Source organism: Microcebus murinus, chromosome 21, assembly GCF_040939455.1.
Source record: "Microcebus murinus isolate Inina chromosome 21, M.murinus_Inina_mat1.0, whole genome shotgun sequence".
NCBI lineage: Eukaryota > Metazoa > Chordata > Mammalia > Primates > Cheirogaleidae > Microcebus > Microcebus murinus.
In genome coordinates, this window is record NC_134124.1 from 12,452,771 (window position 1) to 12,465,838 (window position 13,068).

The 13,068-nt window shown below is 40.4% G+C and overlaps 1 protein-coding gene and 1 pseudogene across 1 annotated transcript in view; one reads left to right on the forward strand and one right to left on the reverse strand.

Moving 5' to 3' along the window:
• The first annotated feature begins 1,127 nt into the window (after window positions 1-1,127).
• LOC142863055 (G2/mitotic-specific cyclin-B1 pseudogene) lies at window positions 1,128-11,082 on the forward strand (annotated as a pseudogene).
• The window catches only part of PRELID2 (PRELI domain containing 2), an 88,545-nt gene continuing 81,932 nt past the window's right edge, over window positions 6,456-13,068 (reverse strand). The window contains exons 6-7 of the mRNA XM_012749054.2: window positions 12,992-13,061; window positions 6,456-6,719 (exon numbers count right to left, since the gene is read on the reverse strand). Of these exons, the coding sequence (XP_012604508.1) occupies window positions 13,002-13,061 (60 nt within the window). The 3' untranslated portion in view covers window positions 6,456-6,719; window positions 12,992-13,001. The remainder of the gene's footprint in view (window positions 6,720-12,991; window positions 13,062-13,068) is intronic.

The window sequence follows — 13,068 nt, forward strand, 5'->3', positions numbered from 1 at the left end:
CCTACATAAGTGAGCATGCCATCCTACTACCTACAGAGCAGCCCTAAATTCAGGGATGTCCTCAGACTGGGCTGCAATTGATCATCAGTCTGAAGGTAAAAGATGCCTATGCCTCAGTGTCTTGTACCCTGCTATCACTGTGAAATGCAAAGCTCCTACCTGGCTCGGATGAGATGGTCTCCTGTAGGCTAGTTCCACCCTCCTATAGGCTAGGCTAGAGAGAAGCTATTATCTTACAAAATATATGACACACCCCTCACTAACTCAGACATTATCATCCACAACCAAGCATTGGCTGGTGAGCTTTGGGACCCACCAACCTACACTTTTGTGCTGATCTCTCCACTGTATATGCTATGCAGACTTTTTTTCAGCATCCTTTAAATAAGCAATCATCATTTGATTTACCCAGGAGGTGAGTAACCATGTCGGGTCTTATCATCTATTGGTGCCCACTACTGCCCTCTGTCAGTACAAGGGGTCTTCAAAAACAATTCAAGGAAAATGTGTATTACAAAAACTATTTATGAATTTCAAATTTTTTTTCACCAAAATAAACTCACACTATAACTTTTTATAAGATGTCTGAAAAGAATCTAGTTTGAGGCAGCAAGAAGCATAAGACATCAGTTTGAAAAGAGCCCCTATCAGAGCGATATGAATTTTCCTAAAATTGAAGCAAGAATAAACATCACATTTACGGTGGAGCTTGGGTGGAAGTATGGTGAAATCACGGATGCTTTACAGACAGTTTATGGTGAGGATGCCCCAAAGAAATCAGCAGTTTAGATATGGATAACTCATGTTAAGAAGAAATGAGAGGATGTTGAAGATGAAGCCTGCAATGGTGGACCATCCATATCAACTTGTGAGGAAAAAATTTTGTTCATGCCCTAATTGAAGTGGACTGATAATCACCAACTTAAACAATAGCCAACAGCATAGGCATCTCAACTGGTTCAGCTTATACAATTCTGACTGAAAAATTTAAGGTGAGCAAACTTCCCACGAGACAGGTGCCCAAAGTATTGCATTCAGATCAGCTGCAGACAAGAGCAGAGCTTTCAATAGGAATCATTAACAAGTGGGATCCAGATCCTGAAGCATTTCTTTGAAGACGATGAAACATGGCTTTACGGGTAGGACCCTGAAGACAAGGCACAGTCAAAGCAATGGCTCCCAAGAGCTGGCAGTGGTCCGGTTACAGCAAAAGTGGGCCGGTCAAGAGCAAAGGTCATGGCAATGTTTTTTGGGATATTCAAGACATTTTGCTTCTTGACTTTCTGGAGGGCCAAAGAATGATAACATCTGCTTATTATGAAAGTATTTTGGGAAAGTTAGGCAAAGCTTTAGCGGAAACATGCCAGGAAACCTTCACCAAAGTCCTTCTGCACCATGACAATGGTCCCGCTCATTCCTCCCATCAAACAAGGGCGATTTTGTGAGAGTTTCAATGGGAGATCATTAGGCATCCACCTTACAGTCCTGATTTGGCGCATTCTGACTTCTTTTTGTTTCCTAATCTTAAAAAAAAAACTGTAAAGGGCACTCACTTTTCTTCAGTTAATAACATAAAAAAAAAAAATACTGCATTGACATGGTTAAATTCCCAAGACCCTCAGTTCTTTAAGAGATGGACTAAATGGCTGGTATCATTGATTACAAGTATCTTGAACTTGATGGAGCTCATGTTGAGGAATAAAGTTTATATTGTTTATCTTTTAATTCCATTTTCCCATGAACTTTTCAAAGTCCCCTTGTATAATGATGGTAACAAGCCTTCTAGTGACCCGATGAATGAAGTCAAAAGAGAAGACAAATCCTGACTTTCTTCTGCACACAGTAGGTGCTCAATAAGAGCTGGCTAAACTAAGGACTCTACCCTTAGAGGTAAAGTCATCCCCATACTCTGGTTCTAGCAAAAGAAGGGCACTAGTAGGGCTTAGACAAACCATTTTTGTAACAAGGCACAGAATCCCACTCAAATACATTCAATTAAAATGGGGACAGATGAAAGGATAAATGTGAGTCTCATACCCCAGGTGCAGTGGCTCACACCTGTAATCCTAGCATTTTGGGAGGCTGAGGTGGGAGGATCAGTTGAGGCCAGGAGTTTGAGACCAACCTGGGCAACATAGCAAGACTCTGTCTCTACAAAAAATTTAAAAATTAGCCAGCTTGGCACATGTCTGTAGTCCCAGCCACTTGGGCAGCTGAGCCAGGAGGATCACTTGAGCCCAGGAGTTTGAGCTTGCAGTGAGCTATGATCACACCACTGCACTCTGGCCTGGGTGACAGTGGGAAACCTTGTCTCAAAAAGAAAGAAAAGAAAAGTGGGTCTCATGGAAACAAAATACAGAAATGATAGCTGAGCCTCAAAGGCCAAAAAAGAATCTACTCTGTCTCTCCTTCTTCCCTTGGGACCACCTGGCTTCATTCTGCTGTTTGTGCTGTGCTTGATTTCTTCTCCCTCTGCAAATCCTGTTCCTTGGCTCTAGTAGCACAAGGCCCATCCAGGCCACCCAAAAATGTTGCCTCTGCTTATTTCTGGGAGAAATTTTAATGCCTCACCTTGGGAGAAGAGGGGAGCTAACATCCTATGGTCGGTATAACACCCTCATCTGGGGCAGATGAAAAGAGTTAGCATCATTAGCAAAAACAATAAACACAGGCTATGTTGAGAGACGTGAAACCTCACAAGAAATTAAAAACCATGCATACATATTAGTCATAACAACTTTATTTCAGAATGACTGCAGAGGGTAAACAATTAATTTATAGCTCTAAATCACAATAACACTAAATCAAAAGCATTTTATCTTGCACAGAAACTTGGCCTGAGAAGTTTTTGAGTTTCAATCCTCTTAAGTTTCACATTATAGAATTACATGCATAAAAAACGCTAACACAACCGGGGGAGGCAACAGGTTTGAGATCAAGAGAAATGATTTCTAGCAACATCTCACTTGTCTTGAGGTCACAGACCTGACAGGTGCAGGGGAGGATCACGAAGTAAGTTATAGGAAGGTAGCCCCGAGCCAATAAAATAATGTCCCCAAGTCAATGCAGCAAACTGCATTCACTTTATTGCTAGAAAAGCCTCTCAAAACCTCATTCAAATCACATTTACTCTTACTCGACAGAGAGTATACAGTTACGTGATTTCCCAACCCCATAGCAAATTAAAGGAAGGCTCCTAGAGGCAAGCACGGTAACAGCAGAGAGAAATGACAGACAATGGTGAGGGAAAAGGGAAAATTCTAACAACACCACATTTGGGGCCATTCAGTGTAGAGGCTTTAACAAAACTAAGCAGATCTGAACGAATTAAAAACATACATGATGACTCTGAAAAGATTTAATTATCTTCGGTAGATTTTGTTTGCGAAAGCAAGGAAATATATACTAAATTAATTTCTTAATTTAGTATATATTTACATTCCATGTAAATGGTTGAAATAAAGCCAAAAAAGATGTGCAACTTAAAAGAATAACCTTGAGTTGTCTATACCATGCACCTTACAATGTACGATAAATGGGATATTAATACATATATGCTGCTTACAAAATATACAAAGTAATTTATATAAAAATAAAATACAGCACCTTTTTCATCCATATATGATTGAGACTATAAAAAAGTCCTTTCCTGGTAAAAGCACCTCAGTCATGTAGGGATAGCTTAAGTCAGCTTCTTTCTGCCTAAGAACTTTATATTGTGTCCTGAGTGAGTAACTGTATTGATCAGTAGGCCCAACCGACTGAAAAACATCAGACAACAAGAGACCCAGAGATCAAAAACATCTCCCTTAAGTCAGTGTTTCCAAAATCAGTGTTTCTAAAAGCAAATCTCCTGGAGAACTTGTTTTAAAATCCAGATCCTGAGTCCCAGCTGAAATTGCATGAATCAGAATCTCTGGGGGAAGGGCCCGAGGACTTAAGCTGCCTCTCCAAGGGTTTCTGGTATAGGTGAAGTCCAGGATCACACAGTAAGCCATCACCTTGAAGTCAGGAGATGGGTCAGGTCTGGGAATTAACCCTTTCCCACTCTTGTTCCTGGTGTGCCCAATAAGGCTGTAATCCTGGTTTTGACGATTCTTACACTAGACAGGAGATAATAAAGTTAAACACGGACTTCTAAATGTTTTATCACGAGACATAATTTTTAAAAAAAAAATCTAATAAGCCCTAATTAGTTCTAAAAAGACCCATATGATTTCTAAACCATATATATGAAACTTGAAGCAACAGATGCCTGCAGGGAGAAAAATACTGAGTGAGAAAAAGTAATCCCTAAGGATTACTTAGGAATGGGGAAGAAAATACACTTAAAAGCAGCCTTGGAGGAGAGGCAGAATGCAGCTTACCTCCAGAATATGAAAATGCAAATCTGTTAAAAATTGGCCAGGATGTTTTAGGCTTGTCCTTACCACTCTTGAAGCACAGGCTAGAAACAACCATCTTGCAAACATATTTTGTTTGGCCAGCACAATATTTTAAACAATTCTGAATTGGTTGTCAACAGGTTAAAAAAAAAAAAAAATCAGGGAATTTCCTTTTTTTAATTCTATCTTTTCCTGGAAAATTGGAAATTGGAAGAACTAGAAAAACCAGCCACACGGCTGGGTGGAGCTGCCCACTTTGAGCCGGCCGTGTGCTCCCAGGTCCCAGGTCCCAGGTCCCTGGCCTGCCCCCTCACCAGACCAGAGGCCGGATCCCCATGGCATTTGCAATGGCCACTGTGGCTTTAAGGAACCAAGGCAGAGGTCAGACCCCTCTGGGCCCCACTCTATTTCTAATGAAAATTCCTGCTACCAGGATTCTTCCCAACTTCAGAGATATCAAGGAAAAAATAATTATATAATGTCCACAAATTACCTAGAATTCACTGTAATGTTCTCATCCTTACCTGCCCATTGAAAATCAGCCTGGGGAGCTTTAAAAAAACACGGATGCCTGAGTTCTACCCACAGAGATACTGATTTCTGGCGTGGAGCGTAGCCTGGGCGTGGGGATTGCAGCAAGCTCCTCGTGGGCAGCCCAGGTGGAGAATTCCTGCCTCAGAGGATGCAAGCTGTTGAGTATGAAGGGTTAAGTTTATTCCAATGTCAACCTCCCAATACGATTTTCTTCCCTCTCTCTTTCACAATAATTCATATCACCTCTTATTTTTAGAAAAAAAAAAAAAGGGTATTACTCCAAAAGCCTACGAAATGCCATTTACAAACTAGAAAAGAAGGTCAAAGTGTGTTCTGGTTTCTACCATGTATTTTTCCCCAAAAAACAACTGAAACACTAAGGAAATGAAGGGAAATTATCCTGGAACAAAATTCAGACAGCACAAATAGCTCAAATACAATAAGACGGGACTCACAGTGACAGGCTTATGTGAAAAAGTACAATTGCTTTGAAATTCATCAATGGACTCTAAGTGGAAAAATTTTCAAATATTAAAAAAAAAGAACAATTTTCCTAAAACTTTCGAGTAATGGCCCAATTTTTATCTTAAGAAAATGAATTTCAAATTACTACCTCTCTTCAAGCTTTCTTAGCTAGTGTGCATTTATATTTTGGCTTCCAATCATGAGAAATGCAAACTACTGTCATCTAATTTTCAAACAGTCATACCACCTTATATTACAGTCACACCACCTTATATTGTTGAAAAGCACATTTTCAAATTGTTTCACGTGCTAATAATGGCTTCTCATGCCTGGACTTCTATACACCAGGCAGCACACCAGGCACTTTATATACATGGTCTCAAATCAGTCTAGTAACCTCACAAAGCTATAATAATTATGTCACCTCATTTTACAAATCTTTAAAAAATCAGCTTCAGAAAGATTTTAAATTAGGTACATGATCGAGTGAGTAGGTGGCAGCAGTTGGATTCAAACCCAGGTGTGTCCGTCTGACTTCCAAACCTGTGCTCCTTGCACTAAACTACCTTGTTTAATCATCACAACACACAGGCAGAGAGGCCTGTGCCTGATTATCCCCATTTTCCCAGTAAAAATCCACAGAGGTTAAAGATTTGCTCCATTATAACAAAACAAGTTAGTAGGAGCCAAGGCTAGAATCTACCTTCCCACTCCCCATTCCACGTTCCTGCTGAGAACCAAAGCACAATTCACATGTTACCTTATAAAAGCTATACCAATGGCAGTTACGTATTACTTATGGATGGAAACCAAATTTCCTGATTTCTGAGAACAGTAAACATGGCTATAAATATGGCTTAGCTGCCGTCCAGGGCTGGTACCATGCCTGTTTGCTCCAGGCCACCTGTGAATCAGGTACCAGGTTTAACTGCGTATTTGTTCCAGATTCCTACTAACGATGATGGTGGTAACATAAGGGCACAAGCACCCTCTCCAGGCCTTGATCCTGACTTTGGCTGCCCTGACGCCATCACCACACAATCAGCAGGACATCCTGAGGAAGGGCAGACATCATTTCACATGGGTTTTTCCTTTATTTGTAAAATCATAAAGAGATTGTGTCATAAAAATCCAGCAAGAAGTTTTCATCTCCACGAATATCGCTATTTGAAGCAGGCTCCCAGGCCAGTACAACGTTTTACAACTCGGCGAGAAGGTCTCCTCTTCTTTAAGCTGCCAATACCGTAGCCCCAAACCTGTATTCCAGAAACTCTGTATGATGTGTTGTGGCCAAGAAGTGATTCTCAAAAACAAGTGGACATGGGCACAGATTCCCTGCAAGAGAAAGCAAACAGGGTTTATCACCTCATAAACTTGTCTCACCAATCAATACTTATTTGCCCTCTTTTCTGAAGCAACTCTCAAGAGTCACTTGAATTCGATCACTACGGATAATTCTTGAAGAAATTGCATTTCTACCTCCTAATAATCGTCCAACAAAGCAAGCACCTCATTTCATTAAGTCCAACTACCTGGAGAAGCTGGTTCAGAGAAGAATTAAGATATAGCTAAAACTGAGGTCTTAATCATTCTGATTTAACAGAACTCTTCTATGTTATCAAATCTCACCAAGCCCAGTCCCCCAACTGCCAGCGGCAAGAACAAACAGATGTCATTCGTTATTTGTTTTATTCAAAAGTGACAGGAAATCAAAAATCTATCAAATGGATGTGTCAACAGCAATGCCACAAGCATTTTGGTTAGTGAGATTTATGTGTCTCCTTTTAGGCTCATGACAAAATCACCTTCTGAGCTTTCTAATTTTCAAATGCCCAGTTGGACATAAAGGACAGAGAGTTCTACAAAGTTCTACAAAATTCCTGGTGCAATATACAATGTAGTCACGTTCTATGTTAATTTAAATTCTGTAAATTTAAAATGTGGCATGAGATGAAAATTTTAAATAATGTCTCCTTACGCCCATTGGAGCAAATCCCACAAAATATCTTTTTTGAAATTAAGAATTGCAAGATTCGAAAGTTGGCAAATGGAGTTAATTACAAACAGCGCCTATACTATTGCCACATCGCAGTGCCACTTTATGTGCTAAACGAAATGCCAATATTTCTACTCCACTGTGTATGTGCATTGGAACTTTACGAGCAATTTTAGTGACCACTGTTGCTGGTATTTTAACTTCATGTTATTGTCATTTTAATACTTTTTTATGCCTTAAAATAACATCCTCCAAATCTTCACCAAATGGTGATGTTAGAGCTAATGCATGGGAAATAAACTACCAAACTATAAACTTTGGGGTAAAGATAAGATGTGGTCAAACACTATATAAAAAAAGGCCAATCACCCCAACACTCCCTGATGTTAATTTAGGACACTAATCAGAAGGCAACAAACTTTTTCTCAAAGGACCAGACACTAAATATTTCAGGCTTTGCAGGCTGTAAAGCCTCTGTCACAACTACTCAACTCTGTGGCTGCAGCTTTGAACAAAGTCGGGGGCATAGTTGTGTCCCAATAAAACTTTATTTATAAAAGCAGGCAATAGCCCAGATTTGGCTTAGGAGCCATAGTTTTCTGACCCCTCCTCTATAGCTATAGGGCTCATTTCCACCACCACCCCTTTTAATGTAGCATTTTACTGCTCATAATAACAGTGGGTTCCCCATCTACAACCATTCCACCAACTTCCAGAATACAGTTATTTTTGAGAAAATAAAAAGTGCCATTAAAACACGAACATTTCAAGCTCAAAAATCATCAGGGAAATGCAAATTAAAACCACAATGAGATATCACTTAACTCCAGTGAGAATGGCCTTTATTAAAAAGTCCCCAAACAATAAATGCTGGCATGGATGCGGAGAGAGAGGAACACTCCTACACTGCTGGTGGGACTGCAAACTAGTTCAACCTCTGTGGAAAGCAATATGGAGATACCTTAAAGCGATACAAGTGAATCTACCATTTGATCCAGCAATCCCATTGCTGGGCATCTACCCAAATGATCCAGTGACACTCTACAAAAAAGACACCTGCACTCGAATGTTTATAGCAGCACAATTCATAATTGCAAGGCTGTGGAAACAGCCCAAGTGCCCATCCATCAAAGAATGGATTAATAAAATGTGGTATATGTACACCATGGAGTACTATTCAGCTCTAAGAAACAATGGTGATATAGCACACCTTATATTTTCCTGGTTAGAGCTGGAACCCATACTACTAAGTGAAGTATCCCAAGAATGGAAAAACAAGCACCAGATATATTCTCCAGCAAACTGGTATTAACTGAGTAGCACCTAAGTGGACACATAGGTGCTACAGTAATAGGGTATTGGGCAGGTGGGAGGGGGGAGGGGGGCGGGTATATACATACATAGTGAGTGAGATGTGCACCATCTGGGGGATGGTCATGATGGAGACTTAGACTTTTGGGGGGAGGGGGGGAAATGGGCATTTATTGAAACCTTAAAATCTGTACCCCCATAATATGCCAAAATAAAAAAAAATAATTAAAAAAAAAAAAAACACGAACATTTCAAGCTCAAAAATCATCAGGGAAATGCAAATTAAAACCACAATGAGATATCACTTAACTCCAGTGAGAATGGCCTTTATTAAAAAGTCCCCAAACAATAAATGCTGGCATGGATGCGGAGAGAGAGGAACACTCCTACACTGCTGGTGGGACTGCAAACTAGTTCAACCTCTGTGGAAAGCAATATGGAGATACCTCAAAGCGATACAAGTGGATCTACCATTTGATCCAGCAATCCCATTGCTGGGCATCTACCCAAAAGACCCAATGACACTCTACGAAAAAGACACCTGCACCCGAATGTTTATAGCAGCACAATTCATAATCGCAAGGCTGTGGAAACAGCCCAAGTGCCCATCAATCCAAGAATGGATTAATAAAATGCGGTATATGTATACCATGGAGTACTATTCAGCTCTAAGAAACAACGGTGACATAGCACATCTTATATTTTCCTGGTTACAGCTGGAACTCATACTACTAAGTGAAGTATCCCAAGAATGGAAAAACAAACTCCACATATACTCACCAGCAAACTGGTATTAACAGAGCAGCACCTAAGTGGACACATAGGAACTACAGTAATAGGGTATTGGGCAGGTGGGAGGGGGGAGGGGGCAGGGGGCAGGTATATACATACATAATGAGTGAGATGTGCACCATCTGGGGGATGGTCACGCTGGAGACTCAGACTTGTGGGGGGAGGGGAGGAAAGGGCATTTTTTGAAACCTTAAAATTGATAACCCCATAATATGCTGAAATAAAAAAAAAATTCAAAAAACTTTGTAAAAATAGTCAAGAAAATGGGGGGAAAGGGAGAGAGATAAGTTGGCAACATCAAAGCCTCAAAATGTCCTACATCGTATTTGTGGTGATACTTACGTAACTGTGTATTTGTGTTAAAACTCACCAAATTGTACACTTAAAATTGGCCAATTTAATTGTATATAAATAATACCTCAAAGAAAGTGATTTTGAAAAAAAGCTCAAAGCCTCAGCAATAGCCCTTAATTTACAGTAATTATAGATTTATGTGGTAAGAGTATATATATGTCTATATACTTCACATTTACTCCTCTGAGAAAACTGGTGATGAATTTTGAGAGTTTGAATTATATATATCCTTCAGGAATTCCATTGTATTAAATTCATCAAATGTAACTGTCCTGTATTAAACTCCTGGTAGTATCCAGACCTCAACCACTTCACTTAAGAGAATAAGTTGCTTTGTATAAATGAAATAAAGCCCTGGGTCCATGGCTAAGTTCTCAACCACAGTTTAAAAGAAAAAAAAGAACATGGGTAACTTAAGACAATAGGTAATGCTGTAAACTTGTTTAATTGACCCATCTTCACGAGCAACACATTAAATCCAGACTGATTTACTGCAGGAGACCACGTACATGCCTGTTTCCATTACTGATCAGTTCCTGCAGAATTAACTGTGTGCCCAAGAAGCTGCTACAGCCGGTCAGTGTTACTGCCATATTTATCGCAAGCAAATATGAAAAAGTGTACCCTTCCGAAATTGGCGACTTCGCTTTTGTGACTGACAACACTTGCACTAAGCACCAAATCAGACAGATGGAAATAAAGATTCCAAGAGATTTAAAACTTTGGTGTGGTTTGGCCTCCACCTTGCACTTCCTTTGGAGAGCATCTAAGATTGAAGAGGTTGATGTGGAGCAACAGGCTTTTGGCCACATAACTGATGGAACTACGTTGGACTACAATATGGTTCACTTTCTTCCTTCTCAAATTGCAGCAGGAGCTTTTTGCTGAACATTAAAGATTCTGGATAACGGTGAATGGACACCAACTCTACAGCATTACCTGTAATACATAGAAGAATCCCTTCTTACTGTTACGCAGCACCTGGCTAAGAATATATTCACGGTAAATCAAGGGTTTACAAAGCACACGACTATCAAGACCAAGTATGCCACGTCTGAGCGTGCTAAGACCAGCACTCTAGCACAGAGGAAGTCTGTACTAGTTCAGGATTTAACCAAGGCTGTAGCATGGGTAAAACCCGTAAACTTGAGCCGGAGTATTATCTGCCAAAGAAACTGGCACCATGTGTCATCTGCACATATTAAAAAGAAACTCCAAACTGATTTGAAATACAAGTTCATGTGAATCTCATCTCCTCTCCTTTCAGTTGTGTTTGTTCCAATGTGGAGCCTGTCATCATTTGAGCAGGAAAACACACACACACACACAAACAAGATGCTAAAATCAGGGAAAAGACACACAAAGAAATCATTCCTCTGATTAATCTAAAGCTGACTGAATACACGGCAACAATTTCATGACCCTAGCTATTAGCTTTCTCGGTGCCCTAGCATTTAATCTGTCCCCAGCCAGAGATGTCAGCTAACTTAAAGTTATTTCCAAAGAGCAGTCGCAGGACCACACCTGGGAAATTTGTTAGAAACACAAATGCTCAGGCCCAACCTCAGACCTAATGAACCACAACTCTGCCAGTGGGACCCACCAATCTGTGTTTAACAAATCCTCTAGATGACTCTGATGCTTACTGAAGTTTGAAAACCACTAATCTGAAGTTTGAACACCAACAGGAACATACCTTTCTCATGGAAGTGGAGGCCCCTCATTTCCTCATTCCACTGAAAGATCCAACCCCCAGGATAACAGGGGATCTGTCCCCAGGGGTGCAAGCACAAGAGGTGCTCAGTGAGCCTCACAAATATGCCAGCTTAGAAAAGCAGGGAGATGCGGCCAAGTTCTTCTCTGCGATTTTTTAAGGAACAGGGTGGATGTAGGAGTAAACCATATTTAGATTCAACATTCTATGAGCACCTGCCATGTGCTGTGCCTATGCTAAATGAAATTGTCTCGTTTAGCCTTTCCAGCAATAATGAGATCTATTAATATGTGTGAGGTATACAGAGGCTTATTATTAATCAGAATGGAGCCCAACCTGCAAACAAGCAGAAGCACTTCGTAATTCTTCAACTGACATTCATTTGCAGGCGTGGCCAGCATGCGTGGAATGCTAAGGTACTTGCGTATGAATGTTCCTTTTGCTGCTTCTTTGGTTAATTACACTCAAACTTTACTGTACACATCACAATTAGAATACCAGGGTGCTTACACAAAACCATGTGTAGTATATTTTTAAGCTTACATAAGAAAATCTGAGGTAATTCTAAATGATTCAAGTCATGTTTGCTTTATGATATCTATAAGACTCAGGTCCCCTCTCAGATGTTAAAAACCTAAGTCCTATAAATACTGTAAGACATAAAACCATCATATTTATTTTGGGCTTTGATTCTCTCTTAAATAACATTCTCCTGCCCTTTCTGCTATAAAGACCATTCTCTTTGATGTAAACAACAGAAATTGGAGGGGGGGGGGTGAGTTCTGAAGTCTCTTTCTACATGTTAATCCTACACCATTTGCCCTGAACTAGAGGTGGCACCCGCTTGAGCACAATCGCCATCTTGTTTCCATCCTGTGCCCAAGGCAGACATTGCTAATCAATCAAGGCACTCCTACCCAGAGCCTGAGAATTATTCTCAAGGCCTCAGAATCTTCAACAGCATTTTAGGCAGTCATCCCCCCAATCAGTAGATGTATATATGACTAATAAGATATATTTGTTTCACTGGCCAATCAACATGTCCCTTTTTTGTTTTCCTGCCTGCTCCAATTACAGCTTTAAATCCCTCTTTTGACTGTTCCTCAGAACAATCACATTAAGCTTCAGTTAATCTGAGCTGCAGTCTTTTCGAATCGACGCCACCTCGAGGGCCCCAATCATGACAGATTGTGCTGAACACCGTTTTAACAATTGGAATGCAGTTGCAGCCCAGCACGTAATACAAAACTGCTCTGAAAATCAAAGAACCAAGTAAATAAAGGTACTGAAGAGATAAAACACCTGTGAAATGGCAATCTGTGCCTATAACTCGGAAACGTACGGCGTGAATAGCCCAAGGTGGCTAATGCAGAACGCCAAGCTTGTAAGCATGAAAACGCGGCTTGAGTAAATAACTCTGACTTCGCTTTTGGTACTCACTGATGGTTCTTTATTCAGCTAAGGGGGCACCACACTGCTCCTTCAGCAGCATCTCCATGATTCTAATTCCCTATAAC